This window comes from Leptonotus elevatus, chromosome 11, assembly GCF_054856555.1.
Source record: "Leptonotus elevatus isolate MCC_2025b chromosome 11, RoL_Lele_1.0, whole genome shotgun sequence".
NCBI lineage: Eukaryota > Metazoa > Chordata > Actinopteri > Syngnathiformes > Syngnathidae > Leptonotus > Leptonotus elevatus.
The window spans coordinates 23,910,265-23,934,003 of NC_141249.1; the positions used below are offsets into that span (position 1 = coordinate 23,910,265).

The 23,739-nt window shown below is 43.6% G+C and overlaps 2 protein-coding genes across 6 annotated transcripts in view; one reads left to right on the forward strand and one right to left on the reverse strand.

Moving 5' to 3' along the window:
- Window positions 1-2,655: 2,655 nt before the first annotated feature.
- cyldl (cylindromatosis (turban tumor syndrome), like) lies at window positions 2,656-10,409 on the reverse strand. 3 transcript variants are annotated; one of them, XM_086088998.1, is made up of 15 exons: window positions 10,126-10,403; window positions 8,926-9,386; window positions 8,039-8,302; window positions 7,405-7,480; window positions 7,157-7,320; window positions 6,905-7,064; window positions 6,519-6,651; window positions 6,249-6,359; window positions 6,084-6,175; window positions 5,935-5,998; window positions 5,721-5,853; window positions 4,947-5,055; window positions 4,757-4,875; window positions 3,489-3,702; window positions 2,663-3,406 (listed from the first exon to the last, which is right to left on the reverse strand). In XM_086088998.1, exons 2-15 carry the CDS (start codon window positions 9,349-9,351, stop codon window positions 3,222-3,224), a joined length of 2,250 nt encoding a protein of 749 aa, XP_085945124.1. In that variant the 5' UTR covers window positions 9,352-9,386; window positions 10,126-10,403; the 3' UTR covers window positions 2,663-3,221. The 3 variants fall into 3 exon arrangements, with proteins under 3 accessions (XP_085945123.1, XP_085945122.1, XP_085945124.1); XM_086088997.1 differs by lacking the exon at window positions 10,126-10,403 and adding an exon at window positions 9,914-10,084 and having other exon boundaries at window positions 2,656-3,406; window positions 7,157-7,480; XM_086088996.1 differs by having other exon boundaries at window positions 2,657-3,406; window positions 7,157-7,480; window positions 10,126-10,409.
- A 25-nt stretch (window positions 10,410-10,434) lies between these two features.
- The window catches only part of zc3h3 (zinc finger CCCH-type containing 3), a 30,341-nt gene continuing 17,036 nt past the window's right edge, over window positions 10,435-23,739 (forward strand). For 2 of the 3 annotated variants that reach the window (XM_086088993.1, XM_086088994.1), the window contains exons 1-3: window positions 10,435-10,614; window positions 11,222-12,584; window positions 13,099-13,277. In XM_086088993.1, coding sequence (XP_085945119.1) covers window positions 10,512-10,614; window positions 11,222-12,584; window positions 13,099-13,277 — 1,645 coding nt within the window. In that variant the 5' untranslated portion in view covers window positions 10,435-10,511. The remainder of the gene's footprint in view (window positions 10,615-11,221; window positions 12,585-13,098; window positions 13,278-23,739) is intronic. The other variant, XM_086088992.1, reaches the window with a different exon arrangement.

Below are 23,739 nucleotides of genomic sequence, written 5' to 3' on the forward strand. Positions count from 1 at the left end.
CGCACCGTGCGCTCGCTCGTGCGATTTTGTGCCGAGGAATCGATCGTCGCTGCTGACACGTTCGATGGACGTTTCACGACGCACCAAACGAGATAACCTTCAAAACTCCTCCCACTCGTTTATCAAGAGACATTTTAGCATCATTTGAATGACAACAAATGTCATGTTTGCTGCTCGGGTTCGCGCACGTCAGCGATCACGACTGCAGACTCGATCGTTTTTGTTGTCGTAAAGCTGCAGACTTGCGGCGAAAAAAAAAATCCCCATTTTCATTTCACTGGTTTGTTCTTCACAGTTTGATTCAAACACGCTTGCTTAAAATGCGCTCGTTCGTGGTTCTTCTTTTTTCTGGTGACATGAAACGATTGTCTTTGTTTTGACCCGTGAATACAAGTCATAAAGTGTGCATGCGATGTTTGTGGCTTGCACAGGAAAGCAAACCAAAGAAAACCGATGTCGACTTTCAGGCTCGCGTTTCTATGGCGGCGGATGTTGCAGATGTGAAACCGGACGCCAGCGTTTGCTGCGGACTTTCAAAAATCTCTTGTTAATCAGATGAAGCGCCGTGCGTTTCCTCCTCGTCTGATGTCGGACGTCAGAACAATTAACACTTGAAACCTTGCATTCATCAACAGCATAATCGGCGTAATTGGATGAAAAAAAAAAAAAAAAAAAACCTTGCACAGTCTTCTATTTCTCTCCATAAAAAATGTCTGTCGCTCATTTAGGCAATTAGTTGTTTAAGTTGCTGATGCACATTCAAGATGATGTCTAAAAATTATAATTTGCATAATAGTCCACAAATGCAATGGATTGATTTGCATTTTCAAAATGGAGACACGAGAGCATAATAATGATTAGAATGATGATAACAATTGTAATAATAATAATAATTGATGTTTTTTTCAAAAAGAACGTTTCTCCCTGTTTTTTGTTTCCTCATCCTGAGTTCATGCGCGTCAACTATCCGTACTTGGTACGGTCCGACATCATGAGCACTTGAACGATTCGTACCCAATACCAGAACAGTATCACATTTTTTTCGCCTTCATATAATTGAACAATATGTCAATTCTTGTCATTTTAGTACACGATGATGTCGAAATATGTTGCGTCACATTTCGAGATGTCGTTAATATTTAGCTTACCTCGATTGCGCGCCGTAAATGTGGCATTTCCTTCTTTCCGATTGGATACCTCGATATATTTTCAAGTGCAATAATTCGATTCGCCCAAAACCGATTTTCAGCTTGACATTATTGTTTGTTTCATATATTAAGAAGCAGGGAGAACACGCAAAGCCCGGATTCAAACCTCCAACCTGCGAGACATACATGCGAACCACTAGGGCGCCGTGGCGCCCTAACGGGAAACTTATCTTGCCCAATTTGCCAATTGGATTGATGAGAATCCGCCGATGTCAGACTCATGAAGACTAATCTTCTTTTTCCTTCATGATTTCCCGACTTTGCGCGTTGAGGAGAAATGAAGACTCGCCGGAAGCAACTCAATTGTTGCAATCGTTCCCAAACAGAGAGTCAACAAATTATTACGTACCATTTGAAAGCGTTGAAGCGTGTGAAATGTATGGCAAGTGTTTGCAAGCACGTTTAAATGTCTCGCCGGCGTCCATTTTGTGCTGATGTTTTGTGGCGTTACGACACACCAGGCAAGGATTAGCATCAAATTGTGGGTCGGCCTTCGGTGATCGATTATGAAAATCAAATCACGCCTCCTCCGCGGAAAGTCAGGCAAGGCCGCTTTGTTTACTTTATATGGCACATTTCAAACAAAACGCGTTGTTCGTGATCGCTTTTAAAAACAAAAGAACTTAAAACACCTTGAAAAACAAAGATCGCTTTTAGGTACTGTAAAAAATGAATGGAAACGTCGAACATGGCGGATAAGCTGCCAAATATTGGCATTGCCTGCCACTTTTCATCGTAGCAAGCTCAAGGATGTCATGTTGACGTGAGGTGGGGAACGTTTACAGCAGCTTTGCGAGTTTAACAAGCGCACATCCTCGAACGTATCATGTTGCGACACGCTGCCACGTGGAGAACTCAAAACAAACCCGCCCGCATTTAAGACCGACTAAAACCCGGGCTCACTTTCTAACCTGACCTAAAACATCAATCAGGCCGACATGGTTTGATCTCTTGGAATAGAATTTCTTTAATTGCATTGTAATCGAATTTCCCATTGAAATAATTTAATCTCATCAATTTTTTATTTTTTTTTTAAAAGCCACTTTCCGAAAGCAAGAGCAATAAAACAAGCAAACTTTGTCTGATGGCGGCTCAGGAGAAGAATTGCAGACTAAATGGAAGTTTTTTTTTTTTTTTGGTTAAGGCTGAATGAATTGCAAATGTTCTGCTTTATAAAAAATAAAAAAATTGAATTGTTCATGTCCTTATTTGCTATTGGAATTTCCTTTCTAAAAGGTCCTGGACGTTTGTGGTCCAAATCTTGAGATGCTGCTTGCTACGGAGTCGACCCGTTTGCACCAAAACGTCCAAAATGTCGTTTTCTCTCTCTCAGAACTCAAGCGACATTCAAACGGCTCGAAATTCATCGATTGTTGAAGTGCTTGCATTTTATTGTATTTATTTGTTTATTTTAAGCATTTTAAAGAGAATTAGGTGGAGATACATGAATATTTGTAGTTTCTGACCCATGAGGACTTTTTTAGTCACATCTGCTCACTTGTCATCACCTTCTTAAAAATAGTCATATTTTGACCGAACCCCCCAAAAAAAAAATCCATCCATTTTCGGAAGCGCTTTTTAATATCGAGGGCAGCAAACAAAAACAAAATGGAATTCAGATTTCAGTGTCAAACGGATCATCTGCGATTGACATTGCAATAATCCACAAGAGACATCGTTGACATATCGACTGCATTTTCAGAACATCCGGAATCATAACCCAAATGAATGAAAAATGAAAAAAAGGTTTCAGCAGGAAAGCAAAGATGATTTCCACGCGGCGGCCGACAAATCGTCATGTTTTTCCTTCTTTGGTGAATTTGGGCACGACGACGCAAGACGGATTCACAAGCGCAAAATGATTCAAATGAACATTTAGAAAAGACTTAAAACAGCAGGAAGAGACAAAATCGTATTTGCGACATTCTCCGTGCGTCTTCGTAAAAAACAATCGCGCATTTAAAAAAAAAAAAAAAGAGGCCAATGACGACAACTCGATGAGACGTCTTGCGCTCAGCAATAAAGGCACATGCTGCTACTCTGGTACAAATACATGTAGGCGTCGCAGAAGAGACGTTTGGCAACGCCTTTCATGTCCCGAGGATTGTGATTGGCCAGTTCGGCCGGAGACATGTCCAGGTACACGCCCACCTCGGGACACGCCCGCACTTCCGGGATGTTGAAACCGTCCGTCCCACCTGCGGAGGCACAGCACGCCACGGAGTCAAAACGCAAAACAAAAAAGGGACGGCAGGCGCGGCGCGCACGGCAATCGCTCGCCTTGTCTGTCCGCCATGCTGTCGAAGAAGATCCAGTCGCGGCCGTCGGGTCCGTATTTGATGAACGAGACGTAGTGGCTGGTCTCGATGCAGAGGACGGCGAACAGCTCCATGACGTCTCGGGTCCGGGCGCGAGCGTCCCCGTGCGCCATGAAACCTTGGGGTGTGTCCAGAGTCGCTGTATGGTGGCTGCGCCGCTGAGGGTGCGAGTGAACCTGGAAGGCATTTTGTTTACAATTTATTCATACGGGATCTTTTTTTTAATTTTTTTTTTTAATGATGATCAATTCTTTTCAACGCTGAACTCGTTGCTAGCCTGCTTTGATTGCTTTTTCAATCTATAAAAAGGGAGTCTTCTGTTATTAACTCATTGACTGGCAGCCATTAACACTGAAGCAACCCCCTTCACTCCGGTCTGTTTAACTGGATTTGGACTGATTTTGCAAGGCCCACACAATATTGTGTTCTATTGCTATCCCCAAAAAGTATTAGTCTCTTCTTTTATCAGGAAAAGAAAAAGATATTTCTCTGTTTCCGTTTTGCAACAATTAGCATTAGAATAGAGCTAAGTTTCATCATTATTCACAATCCTGTTGAAAACACTGACAAAATGAGCTTGTTGCAACATGGCCCTGGTTGATCTCTTATACTCTGCTGCCACCTGCTGGTCGTTATTGTAAAAAAAATACCATTGCTTCAAGCATTCTCTTCATTTCAGAGGCTGCATCAAAAACTTTCTGGATGCTCGAACATAAAAAACAAACAAACATATAAATACGTCTTTGGGAGCATGGTCGTATTTAAACGAGAAGGTATTTATATGTTTTGGGGAGCAAATGAGTTAAAGACACATTGAACATGGACAAACCAAAACATTGTCTTCCGCATGGTGTTCAAATGCCAAATGTCTTCCAGCAAGCAGGTTATGTGAAAACGTTGACTCCGAGATGAGGGAAACGCCGTTCAATCCGTTTCGAAGAGAATTTGCGACGAAGCGTTTTCCTAAGGAAAGCATGGAAAGACTAAAGAGTACTGGTTCAAGTACGGACCCCTGCGGGACACCATATTCAAGTTTGATGGGTGCCTCCGAATCCAAGGGAGAAAAAAACTTGACGCGTTTTGACAGCTCAGGATGGATGAATTCAGATCAGCAAACTATTCTGGACCGGAATGATGCCATTTTTCGAGTTCAGCGGACGTCAAGTCAGAAGTCAGGTTGCGGAACCCGCTTGCTGGAATGTGGACCCCAGCCCAGGCGAGCGCGCAGACCTGAAGCGAGCACGTCCTGCAGAAGACTTTGCATCCTGTCTGGCTGAAAACGGGTTCTTCGAAACAGTCGCTGCACTCTTCCTGGGCCAGCTTCCCGCAGAGTATGCACTGCTGAGGACCTGAAACACGCCGACGCTGCGTTTGGACTGCGATTGTGGACCGGGTTCGAACGGTGTGCGTACGCGCTCACCTTCAGTGAGGAGATGCGTGATGTCTAACTGCGTGGATGGAAGGATTTTGTCAAACATTTTGAACGTCTTTCCGAAGCGGGGCATCTGAAGAATGAGGCAGGAAGGCGCCTGAAATCACAACAAAAGGCTGACCAGGAGAACCCAAAAGACATTTGCTGTCTTTGCACACACACACAAAAAAAAAATAATAATAAAAAAAATAAAAAATAAAAAGCAATGATGATGACATTTCCGAATGAACAATACTGAGCTCTTAATAAAAAATATTTTTTTTTAAAAAAAAAGACATTTGCTGTCTTTGCACACACACAAAAAAAAATAATAATAAAAAATAAATAAATAAATAAATAAATAAAAATAAAGAGCAATGATGATGACATTTCCGAATGAACAATACTGAGCTCTTAATAAAAATAAATAAAAATAATAAAAATAAATACATTTGCTGTCTTTGCACACACACAAAAAAATAATAATAATAAAAAAATAAATAAATAAATTTAAAAAAATAAAGAGCAATGATGATGACATTTCCGAATGAACAATACTGAGCTCTTAATAAAAAAATTAAAAAAATTAAAAAAAAAAGACATTTGCTGTCTTTTGGAAAGCGACACAGCAGCGCCATCTGCAGGACAACGTGAGCAGCGCTCAGGGGACACATTAAGTCTCGACACCCGCGTCATAATGAATTGAAACGGATTAATGCAAGGTCAAGGTGGACTATTCAAGTGGAAAAAGCAAACCAAAAGTCCTCTTTTGGTGGATCGCACCTCTGCCAGTTTGAGTCTCGCACTGTGGAAGGAATGTTCCAGCAACTGTTGCACCGTCGGAAGCACCAGGCTGTGGTTCTGCTCCAGGAAGATCTGGTAGCAAAAACTCTCCTGCACTTTGCCAGCAGCGGATCTAAAATTCAATTGGACAGACAAACATCCTTGTTGGACGCGTTCCCAACGTCAAGTTATCGCCGTCGACTCGCAAACATACAGTTTGAGCAAAGGATCGAGCGCGAGGATGTGGTGCATGATGACGGTGAGAAACTCCTCCGGGTCTGCAAATAAAAAAGAGAAAAAAAGAAAAAAAGGGAAGAGCCGCAAACGCAAAGGCGGTCGGAACGCGCCGGAAATGAAACTCACCCTTCTCCTCGGTGGTGAAGGTGTGACAGTAGCCATGTTGTTCCAGCTGCTGTCGGAGCTTCATGACGTGTTGACCTTCCACGAAGCCCTCGCTGAAAAGCATCCCGACAACTCACGGCGACTTTCAAAGCGCAAAACATTCAACGTTTTTGGGAAGACGCGCACCTTCGGAGCGGGTTGACGATATCATTGAGAAGCGTTCTCTGAATTGGGGCGTCTTGCGGCTGTATTGATTTGAACAACATGGAGTCCAGCACGGAGGAGCACGAAAACAAACTACAACCGCAACAAAAAAAAAGAAAAAGAAAAAAGAACTCCACATTATTTGGTGTCAATCCAGAGAATGAAAGTGTCACAAATCATCAACATGTGAAGCGCTACAAATGGAATGACTGAAATGAAAATAGATATTGAGGTGACAATGCCGATGCTGACCTGAAGAGGGCAGCATCCATGTAGCAAGAGTTACAGTGTCCCTGGATGCCCTTCATTCGTCCCACCAGGATTTGCTCCACGTGATCTGTGCTGACGGGAGCCACGGGATCCATTTTCTGCTGGCTTTCCCGCTCTGAAGTCAAATGCACGCAACATTTTTCAATTTGTCAAGTTGCATTTGCATTCAGAGGAATTGTAATCCATATTTCGCATCCGCATTCTGATTGGGCGATATTCAGTTCCAAGTACCTTTTTTCCTTCCCTGTCCTCTGACATGCCACATATGCAAATTGCACCACTTAGCCAATGATGTCATCAGCCAACGCGAATGCCATCTTTTATCTGCGCTAGTCAAGCGCAACAAAACAAAACAAGATGGCGCTGACCTGCGTCTTTGTGCTTCGGCGACACTTTTTGGTCACTATCGATCAGGAATCGTGCGTCGGGGCGGCAACAGCTGTACTTGACAAACAGCGCTCTCTTGGGAGGACAGTGGAAGAAAGACACATTTTTGAAGGTCCCGTCACTCACACCCATGTCCTCCTCCTGCACAAAAAGGACCAACGTATGAACCATGTCACGTGACACAAGGCAAATTAAAAGAAATGCAAAAGTAATGCGTTCAATTTCCACATTACAAGTTCAAGTCCCGCCATCGTTTCCTGTCGTCCAGGAAGGGTCCCGATCCAGCGGATGATGCCATATAAAGTGCGTGTGCCCAAGGACACCTCCACCAGTGAGTTCGCACCCATGTCACATTTCTCTTCCACTGCAGGATCGTCAAGGGCAATCAGGTCAGACGCTGTTCGGGGGGGGAGAAAAATGTTTGGGTCAAACGTCCTATAAATGCGATGAAAAGTGTCAAGTTGATCGCGTATGTTCCAACCGGCGGGATATTCCCCGACGACAACAAATTGAAGTGGGACTTGAACCTCGCCCGTCTTGCCTGTGGCGTCGACGTCCTGGAAACAGAAGAAAAAAAGTCAAAAATGACATTTCGTCTTTAGAACTTCGCTTGTAAGCGTGTCAATGAAAACTCTTGGGCAGAGAATAATTCACTTGTATACGAGCATCAAAAAAGGCATTTTATGTTTTTGGGATTTGTCGGGGTCTGGATGTTTCTTGGGCTGGGGAGGAGTTCTGGTGGGGGGTGTCTGGTCGGTGCTGGATTTCACCTTCCTTGGTTTTCTTTGGTCCTTCCTCTGGTCTCCTGACGGCGGTGTTCGGTTTAGGTGAACGGTATGAGATTTTTTCTAATAGGTTTTTTGGTGAGCTAACAAATTCACGCATGCACGCACGCACGCACGCACACACATACTCACCCACACACACAAAAAAAAAAAAATAATAATAATAAATAAATAAAAAAATAAAGAGCAATGATGATGACATTTCCGAATGAACAATACTGAGCTCTTAAAAAAAAGAAAGAAAAAAAAAGGCATTTTCCCACAAAACATCCTCTTTGGGGCCATGTGGCAAAAGAGATGAAAAAAAAAACAGAGAAATGCTCAACTCACTGTCGAGATGAGCACGAAATGTTTGCCATCCTTCTCCTGGACGTTGAGCACCATTCCGTAGCAGCAGAAGTCTTCAATGAAGTAGGTGACTCTGTCGCCCGCGACCGGCATTTGCGTTTGCCCGCCGGAAGACGACTCGGGGTTGTTGGAACGACGCGGCCGCACTCTGCTAAAAGGTGCGAATACTCCGCAGTCTTGATCACAGGCGAAAAGCGCCTCGTTGTTGTAGCGGCCGTCCGTATTGCCCTTGCCCTTGTCGTCCGCCTTCAACAAATGCAAACAGAACACTTTCATCCACAAATACAAAGACTGAAATCAGATTCACTAAAAATAAAAAACTTTTTTTCAGTCTCGAGTTCAAATTCGAGCAGCAATCCGAGACATATTTTAGTCAACATTAAAATACATTGTATAATTTGAAACGACCAGAAAATAAATGACTTTTTACAGTATAATTATAATAATAATAGTAATAAAAAGGAATAAAAAATAAAATAAGTAAATAAAAAGTACAAGAAGTCGTAATTGAACTTTATTAATATAAATAATGTTCACATATTATGACGATTATATTGCTTTGTTACTTATCTTGTGTTTCGTTATTGAAACAACAGAAATCAACGCTAACTTTCTATTAGCCTGTCAAGGGGATTTTACATTGACTTTAGCAAAAGTGCTGGCGATGTTTGTCGAAGCGAGCTCATGACATGCTTTTGTCCAAATCAATTCCAAGAGCCCTTAAATGCACAAAGTTGGCTGTGACGTGTCGATGTTTGCACCGCAGGCGGACAACATACGTTTTGAACGTGGCAAAAAGAAAAGCGTTTTTTCCTGCACCTGCATGATGAATGCTGGCGGCGAGAGGAGCCATATTTGGAAGGTCATACCTGCAGTTCAATTCCAAAGAATATTGCCTTCAAGGGCTCTTCCGGCGCTGGTTTTGGCAAGTTCCCAATGTAGCGGATGGAACCCTTCAACTTCTCGCTTCCTTCTTCCACAACGACTTCAGCGCCCTCAGAAAGCGCCAGTGCTCGATGGAGAACATCTTTCTGCCGGAACCACTTGAGCCTTTCGGAGTCGTCAGCGAGGGCCAGCAGCATCCCGGCCTCGGCGGCACTCAGTTCTTCCAAAAATGTCCTTTCCATCTCGTAGTACAATGGCGCGAGTGAGCCCAGCATTAATACGTGCAGTTTTTGGTGAGAGCCTAAACTTTGATGGCGCTCAGAAGTGTAACAGATGCAGCCGGCGCTGCAGTGGCGAAGGGATTCTGGTATTTGAGTGGCAATGAAGTACTGGATGCGTGATGACGTCATGATCCTGAGCTTGTGAAAGCAGGACCCTGGGTACGCTGAACAGAAAAAGAAAAGGAAACGGAATAAGCAGAAGAGAAAGTGTTGCGTTACTTTCCAGTATACAACAAACGAATGTTGTCATGTGCCACGATGTAATGAAACCGAAAGTACGCAAATCTTACCAGGCTGCATAATGTCGCTACTGTCCCTGAGCAGTCCAAAACGCAATGACAACTGGCAAACTTTGAAGGTTCCGTTCAAAATGAAGCACCAAATCAAAGGTTTGTACATCCTCATATGTGCTGCGAAGGCGTTTATGGAATCGGACTGATGCATAACAGGAGCAGCTTTTCCAACCCAACAAGCTCATCATTTAGTTCCGATTAAAATGTGTTTCCAAACAATGACAACGCAACAATAAAATAGTGACTCGTTAGGACACCCCCGGTTCGCCAAATTAAGTTGTAACTATGTCACTGACTCGCTAACTAACTAACATTATGCGGTTTGTTCACTATGATGTTCGTGGAAAAGACAATTTGATCATGCACTCATTTCGATCGCCCAAATGTGTTACAAATACCTTAGCTCGCCCAAATTCTTTCTTATGTTGTCTCCATTCGATTGGTCTTGATCGTTTAGACTCACGTGGCCACTTTTCGGACAAGTTGTCAAACGAAACGCCAGATCTGTTCTGAATTGTGTTCTTGTCGCTTGTCGTCATTTACCAGCGCAGCGATACACAACTGCGTTGCTTTCGAAAGGAAGCTGCATCTCATTTCTTTAGAAAGTTACCTTTTCGGTACTCGCGCCTCTATTTACTTGATAGCGCCTCCCATCCATTGAGCCATCCTGGAGCCATCAAGGAGACGAGAAGATCAGCAGACGACCAAGTACACCGAAATGAGACGATGTAAAGTCCTCGGTGACGTCATATCAAGGGGACGGCAATAAAGATGACGACACGTTATGAGGAATGGTTACGCCTTTCCAGTTTGTGCTTTATGTTTTCAATGGCATTCAATTAAACACAAATATGATTAATACTGTTACTCTGTCCAAGCATCTATGCAGATGCAGAGACGACCGTGAAGGGGGCTTTTACAACACACCACTGTCCCCACATCACTTGATTCGTCCTTTCAACTTCCGGAACAGAAGGGGGCGCTGAAAGTTCGATAATGTGGTTGGCAACCACCGTAAACCAGGAAGAGGAAGAAGAAGCAAGCGAGATAGACATGGAGCAGCGTGAATCGTTGAAACGGCAAATTGATCTTCTACAAAGTATGTTTGTGGAAATATACTTTATCTGTAACAGTCGGCATGGGAAATAGTTTCAGTTTCTTCTTCCAGTTGCGATCAGGCTTTCCTGACTGAAATCCGTCAACAAATGTTAGCTGGTGATTTATTGAGCGCCGTCGATGTCCGTCTGCCATAATTATCCTCAAATTGTCAATATGATATTGAACGGCTGTTCTACAGTTGTAACGCGATTGAACGACCGCCAACAAACAGTTACGTTTCGCTGTCTCTGGTTCTAACCAAAATGTGCTTCATGTGTTATTACATTGGCATCCATGACAATGTTCTAATCAACAGGACATTTGTCGACAGTGTCAGAAGGAAAGCAAGAGTTTATTATGTTGACAGTTGGGAAGCTATGTGATTGAATATGTTGTTTTTGCTTTTAAAACACATATTACAATGTTACAATACAAATATGTATTTCATATTTGTCAAGATGGGTTTCACATTTCATGATGGACTGGAAATGACACGCAACGAGTCCTGCTGCTTTATTGGGAGCTGCTATGGAGAGAAAACAAAAGTGAACGTTCTCTTCAAGTTTATGTGTTTTCATATCGATTGATTTTTGTTTTCAACATTTTAGATCTCATCGATAAGCATAAGAGTGTCCATGGCAACGTGCCAAGGCTTCCAGACGCGTCAACGACATCCAGTGGGAGGAGCCAAAGTGCATCTGCCATCAACCCACACAGCTCGTCTGCTCGTGCGAGCCACGGCAGCTGGAAGAAGACTTACTCTCTCAAAAACAAGAACCCCGTGTCCACAGTCTCAACCTCCTCCCGAGAACAACATTCAAACATTGAAGCTTCATCTCACAGTGCATCGCCGCTCAGCCAGACGGGTGAAAAAAGTGGCCCATCCAAACCTTGCGCTCCATCATCGAAGATTGAGCCACACGAGAAAAAAGGACAACGCCAAACTGCAACCGCAGGCGTTCGAAATGTTGCCACGGAAAGAACAGATAGCTGTGAAAAGGGGGCGGGTGTACCTCAATCCGTCTTGTTAGTACAAAGTACTCGACAACAAAGGCATCAACGAGCGGTTGAAGAAACGATCGTCCTGCCGGTTACAAAAGCCAAGGCTTCTTCACAAAGCCGCTCTCCGGCCAAAGCCGGCACGGTGACCGCCGCCATTTGCCAGCTCCAGAGTCAAGCTTTTGTCACGAGCCGACAAGCCGACAAAACGGATCCCCGGCGGCCAGACGATAAGAAACAGATCGGCCGAGGTGCAAGCTCAGCAACGCACGCTTCGCCTCCTCAGGTGACGAAACGACCTTTCGAAGGTCATCCGTTGCCTCAGTCCATTCGGGCCACGGGCGGCCAAACCAAATCAAAGTTCACGTGGGTTAAGAGTCAGAGTTTTGAACAAGTGGAAACCAGAGCGAGTGGCTCGCTTGCGAAAGTCAACTCGGCAATCGTTGCCAAAGCTTCGGTTTCGAGCGCAAGCGCCTTCTCGTCTCCCGTCGGTCGCAGAGCGGCTGGCAAAAAGTCACGCAAACTTAGTCCGGTGGTCACGGGCGCCAGGGCATCCAAGTACAAGTGGGTTTCCTCCTCTGCCGGGGTTCAAGGCAAGACGTTTCGAAAGTCAACATCTCCTAAAGCTCTGACCAACGATCAGAGAGCTGCGGAAAAGGGAGAAGCGGCGAAGAAGTTCAAATCCGGCTCTTTTACCCCCAGCAAGTTGAAAAGGGGATTTGCGGCGTCCTCTTCAAGTTCTTCCTCGAGTCGATACCACTGGAAGGCCGCCGGTCCCAGGTCTCCCGGCGCGGGGCGGGAAGCAGCGGCCCTCCGGAGGTCCGCCTTTGTCTGGGCATCGGAAAAAAACAACAAAGGAGCAAAAAAGGGCCTGCTTTGCTTGAACGTACCTCAGGGTTCCGCCGGCCTGTCGTCTCCCAACTCGTTCAAGCTTCGCAGCAGGATGAAAATCATTCGGAAGTCGGCGAATAGGTAAAGTGTGGGATGACGCCGCGGGCGGGAAATGATGACACCTGTGTGATGCCGGCTGATTAACGTATGATTTTTAATGGGCCGATCTGTTTCAAAGAAAGAACAAATTGCTAGTTTCTGCCGATTGCGCGTGTGTTCATTGATTTGGCAAAAAACCAGACCAAGAAGAGTTGACCCGGGACCCCCCAATCCTCGTTCCTCGTTCCTCAAGCGTGTTGACGGCGGGTGGATTTGAACTTGCGCTTCTAACATTTAGAATCGTCAACATCTTGAGAAACAACCTGAATGTGTGACGTTGAATGTTGGTCTGACTTTTCGCATGTTGATCAAAAGTATCCGGCATGGCAGAGAGTTGTTTGCTTTTCTTCTCCAAATTGTTGCCAACTTGAACGTTCAAGTCTGCCGTAGCGACCAGAAAGGCGAAATATGAACTGTAATTTGATGAGCATCGTTTGAAAGCAATTGCCATTTTTGTCCAGCATAAATGCAACTTGTGCTTGTGTTTCCCTGCAAGTCCCGCCGGAAGCGGGTCGCTGAAGGGAGGCTTCTCATTGGCCGCCAAACACTCTCCAAGAGGTCACGTTCACAACCTGGCTCGACTTCCGGCGGGAGCTCGGAGGACCTCCGGCAAGGAACTTGTATCGTTCGGGAGGCACAAGTTGAGACGACTTTCTCCGACGTCATCCAGAGCAAGTAAGTCACGCGATCCGTCGCGTTTCTCCGATCGATGAATCTGACGGAACCATTTTGTCGACAGCTTTTTTTTTTTTCTGGCTGGGAAGTTGTCGAGCGCTCGCTGCGTGTTCTGGAATGTGTTCTGGAATGTGTTCTCTTGTCACTTTGCTTTGTGTTGTTCTCCTTTGGTGATCTTCCAATTGAAATTCTGGGATTTTTATTTGATAGAAATGTTCCTCTTAATTCAGGTGGTGACTTTTTGTTGAATTTGTGACTCTCGCTGGCAGCACAAATGTTAGCGTTTACAGAATCCTATTTTTGTGATTTCGCTTGATTCTGTATTTATGCGCGTCAGTTGATGGACGAAAGTACGTCAACAGCAGCAAATTCTAACGGAAAGTTGCGCTGACTCTCAAAAGTTCACATTTTCTACGACTCTTATGTCTGATTGTACTTTGAATTGTACGTTTAAAGACGTCAGTAGGAAGAGAACAGCAAAAGAAGACGCAAAATGGCTTTTTCATTTTCGAAGTCTCATGACTTTTGGCTTATTTCATTTTTGCAACTTCTACTGAAGAAGAAAAAAAAACGTTTGTAAAAGAAACTAAAGCTTAAGAGACCTCCAGTCACGTGGGGAAAAAAATATTAGATTATATTGTGCGTGTGTCTAGGATGGCTTCAAACCCCCCCCCCCCCCCCCCCCCATGACTATAGAATCTCATTCAGCAATACTTAATCACGCAGATGAGCGAGTTTGCAAATGATACGTTACTGTAAATAATTTCAAGCAGACCCGCGTCGGTGGCCGTTTATGCCTTTGACTTTTCTATTCAAAAATTGCTGGTCACAAATGTGGAAGCGCGTTAAGTCGACCCGACGTTCAGAATCCAAACGGGTTCGGTGAAAACGAGTGCCAAGCGCAAGCGCGAGTGCTGCTGTCAGCCGTTTGCCTGCAAGCGGTTCCGTCTTTGCTCGTCCAGTAGAGGGCGGCAGGTGTTGCGTTATGTTGCTGCAAGCCTCCGGAAAAGGCCAGAGGAAGGAGGTTAATTGATTGGCCACTTGAGCCGTGATGGGGAACAAGTGCAGATAGCAGATAATTTGCAGCGGCGCTGCCGGCGCTATCACGTCTTGCCACCGCTCTCCCGCCAGCAGATAAAAAGAGGAGCTCATGCATAATTATCATTTTGCAAATTGGATTGTTTTAACGAACTGGAGAATATAGGCTTCGCCTAATTGAAAGCAATCATTGTTTTTACAATCCCATCCCCCACCCTCTCGCCCCCGCAACCCTGCGGTCAATCTGCGCCCGGCGGTCCAGGCGTCATTTTCCACACTCAGTGGAGTCCAAAGACATAAAAAAAAAGAGAGAAAAAAAAAAGCCATCACTATTAACATTAAGCTTTATTTGTCCCAATGGCTCCACGTCTTATCGGTTGCTCTTTCCGATTCTTTAATCCAACTTTATCCACCCTGTCAAGCCGCCCTCATACTTTCCCGTCATGTGTGGAATCTAATTAGCCTGCACTGGGAAGACGTGCATCTCCAATTAAAGATTGGGAATTCAAGACAGCGAAAAGGTGGCGCTGGGGCGAGCCGAGAGGAAGACGGAGTGCGCAAAGCTGCTTGTTGCTGTCTGTGTCTTTGATAAGAGCGGCTAATAAAGAGCAAATTGAATTACTAATGATGGCGAGCCCGGTCCATACGGATGGGCCCATTAAAAACAACAACCTTATGACCGCTCGCACTCGCAAACAATGGCTCTTTATTTTCTCGCCCCAATGACTGCCTTTAGCTTTTCTCCAATGCTTCTTGGAGAGCTTGTCTTTTCTTTCTTTTCTTTTTTTTTTAAGATGCTCCATTATCTATTGCATTTAAGCTTATAAGGATACACCAAGTATACAGTACGTATACTCGAGTCAGCAGTTAAAGCGGTAATAAGTCAAGGTGCGCCTGCGCTCGGAAATTGGCTGGACCGAGCCATGCGGGCCAGATTATCTACTAAAGCCATGGACGAAAACTGCTGAGCTGAGCATCATAAGACCCTTGTGGCAGATTTTGGGGGCCATTAAATATTGCCATCTGACGGCGTCCGCTTTTGACAATCGTTCAAGTATTTATTCTTACTTTACGGCTTCCTCGTTGGGTATTTGCAGTGCCTTAGAGAGATCATAACGTCCAGAGGTGGCAAATCCAGCTTCCACAGTTTGGCTTTAGCCTCAAGTGCTAGTTAGCAAGCTCGCTCCCATAGTGCTTGTTTACCCGCTAGCGAGCTTAGCTAGCTAGCTAGCGAGATAACTAGCACTTGAGGCTAAAGCCAAACTGTGGAAGGGTTTTTACTTTCTGGACCTGGATTTGACACCCCTGATAACGTCACACTCCCAAAAAATTGTGGTGCTGTCACTATCAAATATTTTTAGAATTGATTAATCTAGTGATTATTCTATCGATTAATCGACGAATTGGAATCGTTTGAATTTTGCAGTGAAGTGTATTATTACAAAATCATTTTTCCCCCTCATTACTATTTGTCAACCAATGATTGGTGTTTATTTCGTACTCCGTATTCAGATAGTGATTCATAAAAGGGGGATTGATGTTTGGTTTGGTCATTGTTTTGTAAAACGTAAAAACATGTTTGTAAATGTCTTATTTTGATGAAACGCAAAAAATAATCAAGTCTTCTTTCACGAAGGACTACAGAAATCAGTGAAACAATTACTGTTGTTAGATGCTGAAATCAGAGCATTTGGACCATTTTCAATAAAAAATGGCTCCAAACGATAACTCCATTATTAAAATAGTTGTCAATGAATTTGATAATCGGTTACTTGTCGATTAATCAATACATTTTGACAGCTCCAGCGTTGTTTGCTCTTTTAAGTTTATGAGTTAGATTTTCAGATATTCATTTGAAATGATTTTCTTTACATATTTATGAAACGTGAACAATCATACAGTATGTGTTGAGAAACTTTATCATAAATGTGCGAATCTCGATTCTCCGTACCGATACCTTGTAAAGAAGCATATTCCCGTGTTCATTTTTTTTGTTTTAGCACACCACTAAACAAGCACAGGAAACAAAAATCGGATCTCCACACAGAAAGGTCAGAGTTGAGATTTGAACACAGAACTTTTGAGTGCGAGGCGTGCGTTGAAGTCGCACGTGGCGTCGTGAAGTCCAACCGTGTCGTGCGTTACTGCAGTGTATGTTTCTTGTATATTTGTCTGTCGATATATATATATATATATTTGTGAAAGTGCTCGGACCGCTGCACTGACAACATGTCTGCCATGTCTTCCTCGCTCCACTCTCATTAAACTGTCATCGTTCCTTCAACTTCCACTTGTTGGCCCTTCAAGTCTGTTCCTTCCCAAATTGTTGAATCAACTTCAGAATTGTAGATGCTAATGTAAAACTTTATTGGCGGTGTCAGAATTTTTGAAATTGTACGTTTTCTGATCTTTCGACTTCCCTCCGAGTGCCGTGCGCTCGTGCGCGACGCATGTGTTGAAAGTGATACTATGAAACCCGAGCCAGAATTTACTGTGACTGCTTCCCTGTTTAGGAGGTAAATATTTTCTTGGGATCCAAAGAAGCAACACATGCGATATGCTGTCTGAATAAATCAGAAACCCAACACGACAAGCTGTGCTAATTATTTGAGAACACATGGCAGTCGTGTCATGGGTGTCATGTTTGATAAATGGCGTGGCAAGAAAAGCGGCAGTCATCTTTCGCCGTACAGACGTAGATATAAAAAATGTTTTTTAATTATGGATAAAAAAGTCATTTGGAAAACGGCCAAATTACCAAATACAATCTCACATGCTCAAATTGTTGGGCCTTTAGCATTTACACAAGTACGCTTTGACACAGATGTTGTCCTTTTTGCACATTTCTTTTTACGATAATGCTATTTTCAACCGATACAGATAAACCAATAATTTAGATAATGCCGATGTCAATAACCGATAAGTCAGCCGATAATTGTTTGCAAAATTCACTTGAATACAAATATCCTTTCAAGTTCTACTATATTTTCTGGTTTAACTGTATGACGTGAAATTGGCCGATAATTGCCGATAATTATCGGCCACCGATATTATCGTGCATCCCTATTTCTTAAATTAAAAGGTCAAATGCCACGTTTTTGTTTTTTGTCAGACCAAGATGCAGTGTACATCCTGTCAAAACTTCCACCTTTATTGTGACCTATAACCCGTAGGTCAGGGGTCGGCAATGTCTGGCCCGTGGGTCAAAATTGGCCCGCCAGATGACGTTGATAGAAAAAAACCACGTGATAATTAGGGATGTCACAATAGTCGCTGTATTCAAAGTTCCTTGCTGTGGTCTTGCTGCAAAAACGACGAGCCCGTACTGCTGAGAATGTCATTTTGTCGAAACACTTTATGAAATCAGTTTATTTATCGACATTTTCTTGAAGCAATGTTGTGAAATTTTCTGAAACAAAAGTTACTTTTTGGGTGGGCTGTAACAGATTCATGGAATCTCAATGTTTGGGGGGGAAATTGATTTGATGTACGAATGCATTGATGTAAATGGAGTTATGAGCTCAGTCACTGAAGTCAACTCGTAACTCAAGGTGCTTCTGTACATCTCAGTATATTCTGTTCCAAATCTTTCCTCAATTGTTGACAAACTTCAAGTCTAGGATTTTCCATCTTTGCTCCTTAACTCAATCACTGTCAGCCATTTTCACAGAAGCAACCACCTTCGCTACGGGCTTTTTTTTTTTTTTTACTGGATTTTGACAGATTTTCAAGGCCCACCACAGAATATTGTGTTCTTTTGCTGTAAAACATGGAACCTACCAAAAGAAACATAAGAGTCTCTTCTTTCATCAGGAGAGAAAGGTTTATTTCTATCTGTTTTGCAGAAATTAGCATAAGTTTCATCATTATTTACAAATCTGTTGAAAACTGTGGGGAGCTTTTTTGCAACCTGGCCTGCTTGATCTCTTATACTCTGCTGCCACCTGCTGGCTGTTTTTTTGTAATAACTACTATTGCTTTAAGTGACCTCTTCAGGTCAGAGGCGGCACTAAAGCCTTCTGTATGCTGTAGAATAAAACGAAAAACAAAACAAAAAACGTATAAAAACGTCTTTGGGAACATGGTCCTATTTAAAATCGAATGTATTTATATGTTTTTGGGAGCAAATGAGTGAAGTGACATCAGCTTTTAATTTGTCAAATGAGCGCAACAAGTGTTGAGGTTAATGTTGTTATTCCAGACGTGCTCTTGAACATAATCTGATCTGATGAGCCTTTGAAGGACCTTGAAGGGTACATATTGCATATTGTGTCCCTCTGTGCGTTTGCAACAAGCCTCTGCCATGGTCTGTGGGCCGGTGTCAGCTTCTAACAGATGCCTGGCCCGGCTCTCCTGGTTGCGATCAGTGTATTCCTCAGCCGCCGCCGCCAGCCTTCGCAGGGCCCAACGGGACCAATTAGAACCCGGCAGCTGCACCTCGAATGACTGAAGGGTTGAGAACGATTCCGAAAAGAAAGAAAGTCAGGCCTGGCCATGGAAATGAAATTGACTGAATTGCGGATAGAAGACTCCAGAATTTTGACCAAACATTTATCCTTAACTTTTGTGAAATATCTGAGCTGGTGTTTGTTTGGATTTCTTCTTTTTCGCAGTCCCTGTTGGTCTTGAACATGATCGGGAAAGGAATAGCAAAACCTCTCTTGCCCCCCCCCCCGCCCTTTCCAAATTAGCAGCACTCCCAACAAGTGGGTTTGCTTCTCCTTCATCATGCTGTCATCCCCCCTTCTCCCTCCTAACCTTTCACCTTCAAGGCCTCACTTTCACCGCAACAAATGTGGGTCCATATTAAGACCCCCCTGGCAACTTGTCATTGAGCCTACCGTGACGCGAACGGTCACAAAAGTAGACCATACACCAATCGGATTGGATCCGCCCCGAGTTTGCATTTTATGCACATTTAGTCATCAGCTTTGATGTCCTTCTTCGTAGGTCTGATCAATGACGCCATTGATCGTCTCAGTGAAGCTGCAGTGTTTCCCACATATGCATTTACCTGCGGAGGGCTGTTTGCGAAGGAAAACATTTTCAGAAGATTCAGAAAAAGGCGAATAGGAGGGAATTATTTTGCAATAAGTTTTTGTTTGTTTCTGTTTGTATAGAGAAGTAGACCACAAAGTCACGCAATTGCATTTTTAAGTTGATAGCGATTCATTGAAAATATATTTAGTCTGTGCTGAGATAAGGTGCAAATAGTCAGAGCCTGCGAGCTAACACAAAGACGGACAATCCCAAAAAACAAATAGAAAAAAATATGGATTGTTTTCAATAATGATACAAAATGGGAAGTCAAGTAAAAAGTTATTATTATTATTATTATTGTGGGAAATTATTTCAATTTCCTTCATAAGCATTCAGCTTCCAGCATTCCCATGCAACTTCTGCAGAAATTGCACTTAGTCAAGTTATTATTATTATTATTATTAATATCATTATTTGAGGGCTGGAACATAACCGACATCTCTCCGATTCCGTGCCTGAAACGCGTGTTACGGGAAACGTTTGACCAGCTGACTGGCCTCCATCGCTCGCTGCCCGAAATGAAACGAGCCGCGTGATGAACGCAAGACCGCGGCGCCGTCCGCAAGCAGAACTGAACTCTTAACTGATGTAAATCGAAACCGCACAGCCACATCTGCGCTTCACACGTTTTTTGGACGTTATTTAGGCAACAAACACTTTTCAAATCAACGGCTGATTGTCTTTCACAAATTGAAACATTTAAAGAATGTAATGATCTTATTCTGTATGCGGTTACGCATCTTTTTATCAGTTTTTTTTTAATTTTTTTTAAACCTAATTTTCTGCTACTGCTGCACTGTGAACAAGTTTTGTTTATGGGAGAGAAAAAAGTAAATCCCTGCAATCTTGTTTGCCTTCAGGGATTCACTCACTTAACCTTGAAGTTCCCCTTTCACACTTGAAAAAGGTTATTTCACACATCTTACGTTTTCGCCCACACACAGCTGCGCGTAGTATAACATATGTAATAATGTCACCCCTGAAGAGGACAAAGCCCCAGGCGGGACCCTCTTGATGCTTCTAATGGGATGTGCTGATTGATTGACAGGCGACAGTCATCCGCTTGACCGAACCTCAGCGAGCGCCGAGTGACAAACGCATCCTTGGTGGCAAATCACAAGCTGACGTGGTCCCAACCTGTAGTTTGATCTGCTCTCAAGAGTTGGCGCGAGGGTCAAGGTTGGGTCAGAGGGAACGACTCTTTCCCGTAGGGTGTCTCTTCATTATTGATGCTTTGTATGTATTTGCTCTGAGCAACGGCAACAACAAACAGTGGAGCAAAGTTGAGGAATTTTGCATAAACGATCGTCTTTGATAGGCCGTGTCTCAGGTGTCAAACTCAAAACCTGAAGGCCAGGTCTCGCACAAGAGGACATTTTGTGTAGCCCATCGAGGTTCGGAGTCATGTGCATTGTGTTCTGTTCAAAACTTGCCCGTACACTCGGTCCATAAACAAACGCGCTAACAAAATGTTTATGGCAAAACGACAAACTCTCGATGTTATACGTTCCTAAAAAGATTCAAAATGCTGAAATGACATTTTAAACGTCATTGAATCTGAATGTTAAATTGACACAAATTGCAATCGGTTTTTCCTTTTGTCCCCTCACAGTCCCAAATGTTGACCAAACTGTGACTGGACGGTAAAAGCAAGCGACATACTGAGCTGTTATTTTTGGTGTTTCATTATCTTTTGCTGACTCTACATTTACATGGTTTTGCTGTTTTAAGTGGCCCCCGAGGGCAACCGCAACTATTTGGCACAGGATGAAAACGAGTTTGACACCCCTGCCACAGGTCAACTGGTTTACGTTGCAGTGGATGGCTCCACTGTGACGATAGATGAAGCCACGAGCCCGTAACCCCCCCCCCCCCCCCCCCCCCCACCCCCATCCTCTCTGCAATGACATCATTGCCCTGCATGCTTGCAACATCTGATAGCTCTTGTTTTGATGCGGGGCGCCCACACCGGCCATTAGCTTGTTTCTGTGTCGGCATATCATCATTAATATTATGGTTTGAAATTGTATTGGGGCTTGCAGGAGAGCGAGTGAGGGCGTGCTAGCATTAGCTAGCGTCACAGTGTGTGCCCAACTCATTGATTGCTCGCATACAATATAAATAGGCGGTCAATGGAGAAAACCACAAACAGTCGGTCCGCTCACTCCGACGAGGCAGGAAAAAGCACGTTCGCGGTATGCACGTATTCTGGACTTAAAGACTCGAGTAACAGACAACGCCCCTGCAGTTGGGAACTTTGACTAGGCATTGGCTAAATTGGTTGCTTTTACCTCGGGCCCCGAATGACTCGCTACGGCTCTGCGCTGAGCCAGTGAATTGAACATTGACGCTTTATTTGTACGCTACAAAAATGTGCTTCCGTTCCACGCAAAGACAAATTGGCAAAATGCATAAAATGATCCAAATGACGATTCATTTTTTTCTTGGGTTTCTAAAATATAAGATCTAAGATAAAAGACAAAAGAACTAACCACAGAGAAGTATCACAAAAACTTATATCATATATTAAGACTGCCACTAAAAAAAGTCTTATTGTCGAACATCTGGTTGAGGCCCGGTCAGAATTAATTCATCTTAAAATGTCTCACTACTTTTAATAGGTGACATTAAAAAATAATCCATCCTTCACCACTTTATGATTGCCCTGTGATTGGCTGGCAACCAGTTCAGGGTGTACCCCGCCTACTGCCCGAAGCCAGCTGGGATAGGCTCCAGCAACCCCGCGACCCTTGTGAGGACAAGCGGTACAGAAAATGGATGGATGGATGGATGGACCACTTTATGATGCTTGTCTTTGAGACAAATACGGTTGTTGGTGGAGGGAGTTTAATAAATCTGTTGAGCAATCTATATAATTTATACAGCTCGCTAGTGCTATTCTATCATTTCATTCCATCTGTGTTGAGTTACAAAATGCAAATATTATAGTCCTATTTGAGATGCAGCATCAAACTTGGGTGACGTCTTGAGATAGTCCGTGAGAAAGTTGTGTGTCAAACGTACGTGGATCATGTTAAGAGCTTTCCTGGCTTAGACCAAGTTATTAAAATTGTGCCAGCGTCCTTGTTAAATGTGATGTTAGCATGGCATCGCTGTCTTGTAGAAGTGCATGAGAGCTGTGGGAGTCAGAAGACGAACCCCAGGGAACAGGAATATGGGATGGCAGGAGGAACAGGCCCTGTCAATAATAAGATTTATTATCCATTAGGTCGACCCAGGGAATAAGCAGCCTGAGACGGATGTAGCCTGGAATTTGTAGGCAGGTATGGCAGGGGCTGCTGGGGGGGGGGGGGGGGGGGGGGGATTGGAAACATCACGGAGGATGGAAAGAGCCGTAGTGTGGCCTGTCAGTAATGGATCAGTCTCATACAGAGCATCTTACTCTGGAAAGTCAGTCTTACTTTGAGTCGAGTTTATTCGCGCATCTGAGCTATTTGCGAGCGATTAGGCTCGGGTCACGTCCCCTGCAAATGGTTGATGACTAACACTGCCCTTAATTCCAATTACCGGGAATATCAAATTATATTCATTTATTCCCCTACCTCTTCTAAATGTTCTTGAAGAGATGCATTGCATGGACGTGGCGATCCATTGTTTGTCTTTTAGGTTAGTTTATTCCAGATATCAGATACCAGATATGTTCTTCATGTACGGTGAAATGTGTTCTCTGCATTTGAACTCATCTCTGAGGAACGATGGGTGGAAACTGTCAGGCCTGGGGAGCCAATCCAGATCTCGTATCGCTCAAGTCGTGCTGAAATGAACCGAAACAGTTTTTGGTAGTGGGAGGAAACTGGAGATCTTGGACAAAACTGAGGTGGGCATGGGAAGAACAGGCCGCACAAAGTTAATTGTAAATGCTGCATTCCAGAAAAGTGGAATTGATTCCATTTGGATTGTACCAGTTGCGACCTCAAAGCGTTCCAGGCAAACATAAACAACAAAGATGGCTGATTGCGGTAAATAATTTTTTGTATTTTCACCTTGAGCCTATATAATACCATAATTTGTTTTATTTATGCAAAAATAAAACAATATCTTATCATATAAACATTTCATACATTTTACGATACAACTTCACGCAGGGAGTCTGGTTGCCGATGTTGAGTGACGTCAGTCAGATTGAAGCAGGTCGGGTAGATACGTTTTTTTTTTCCCCCACTTTGCGACTTGCGCCTCCCAGTTTGAGTGGCGGGTAGGAAAGCTGATGACTTCTCATTTTTCTGGAATGCTGCATAAGAGCCCAAGTTGAAACCAAACCAGGGACTTTATTGTTGTACATTGCACATGTGACAAAATACTCCATTTCGAACCTTTAATGCATGGATCCCTTCAATGTGGGCAGCTGTGCAATTGAAATTTT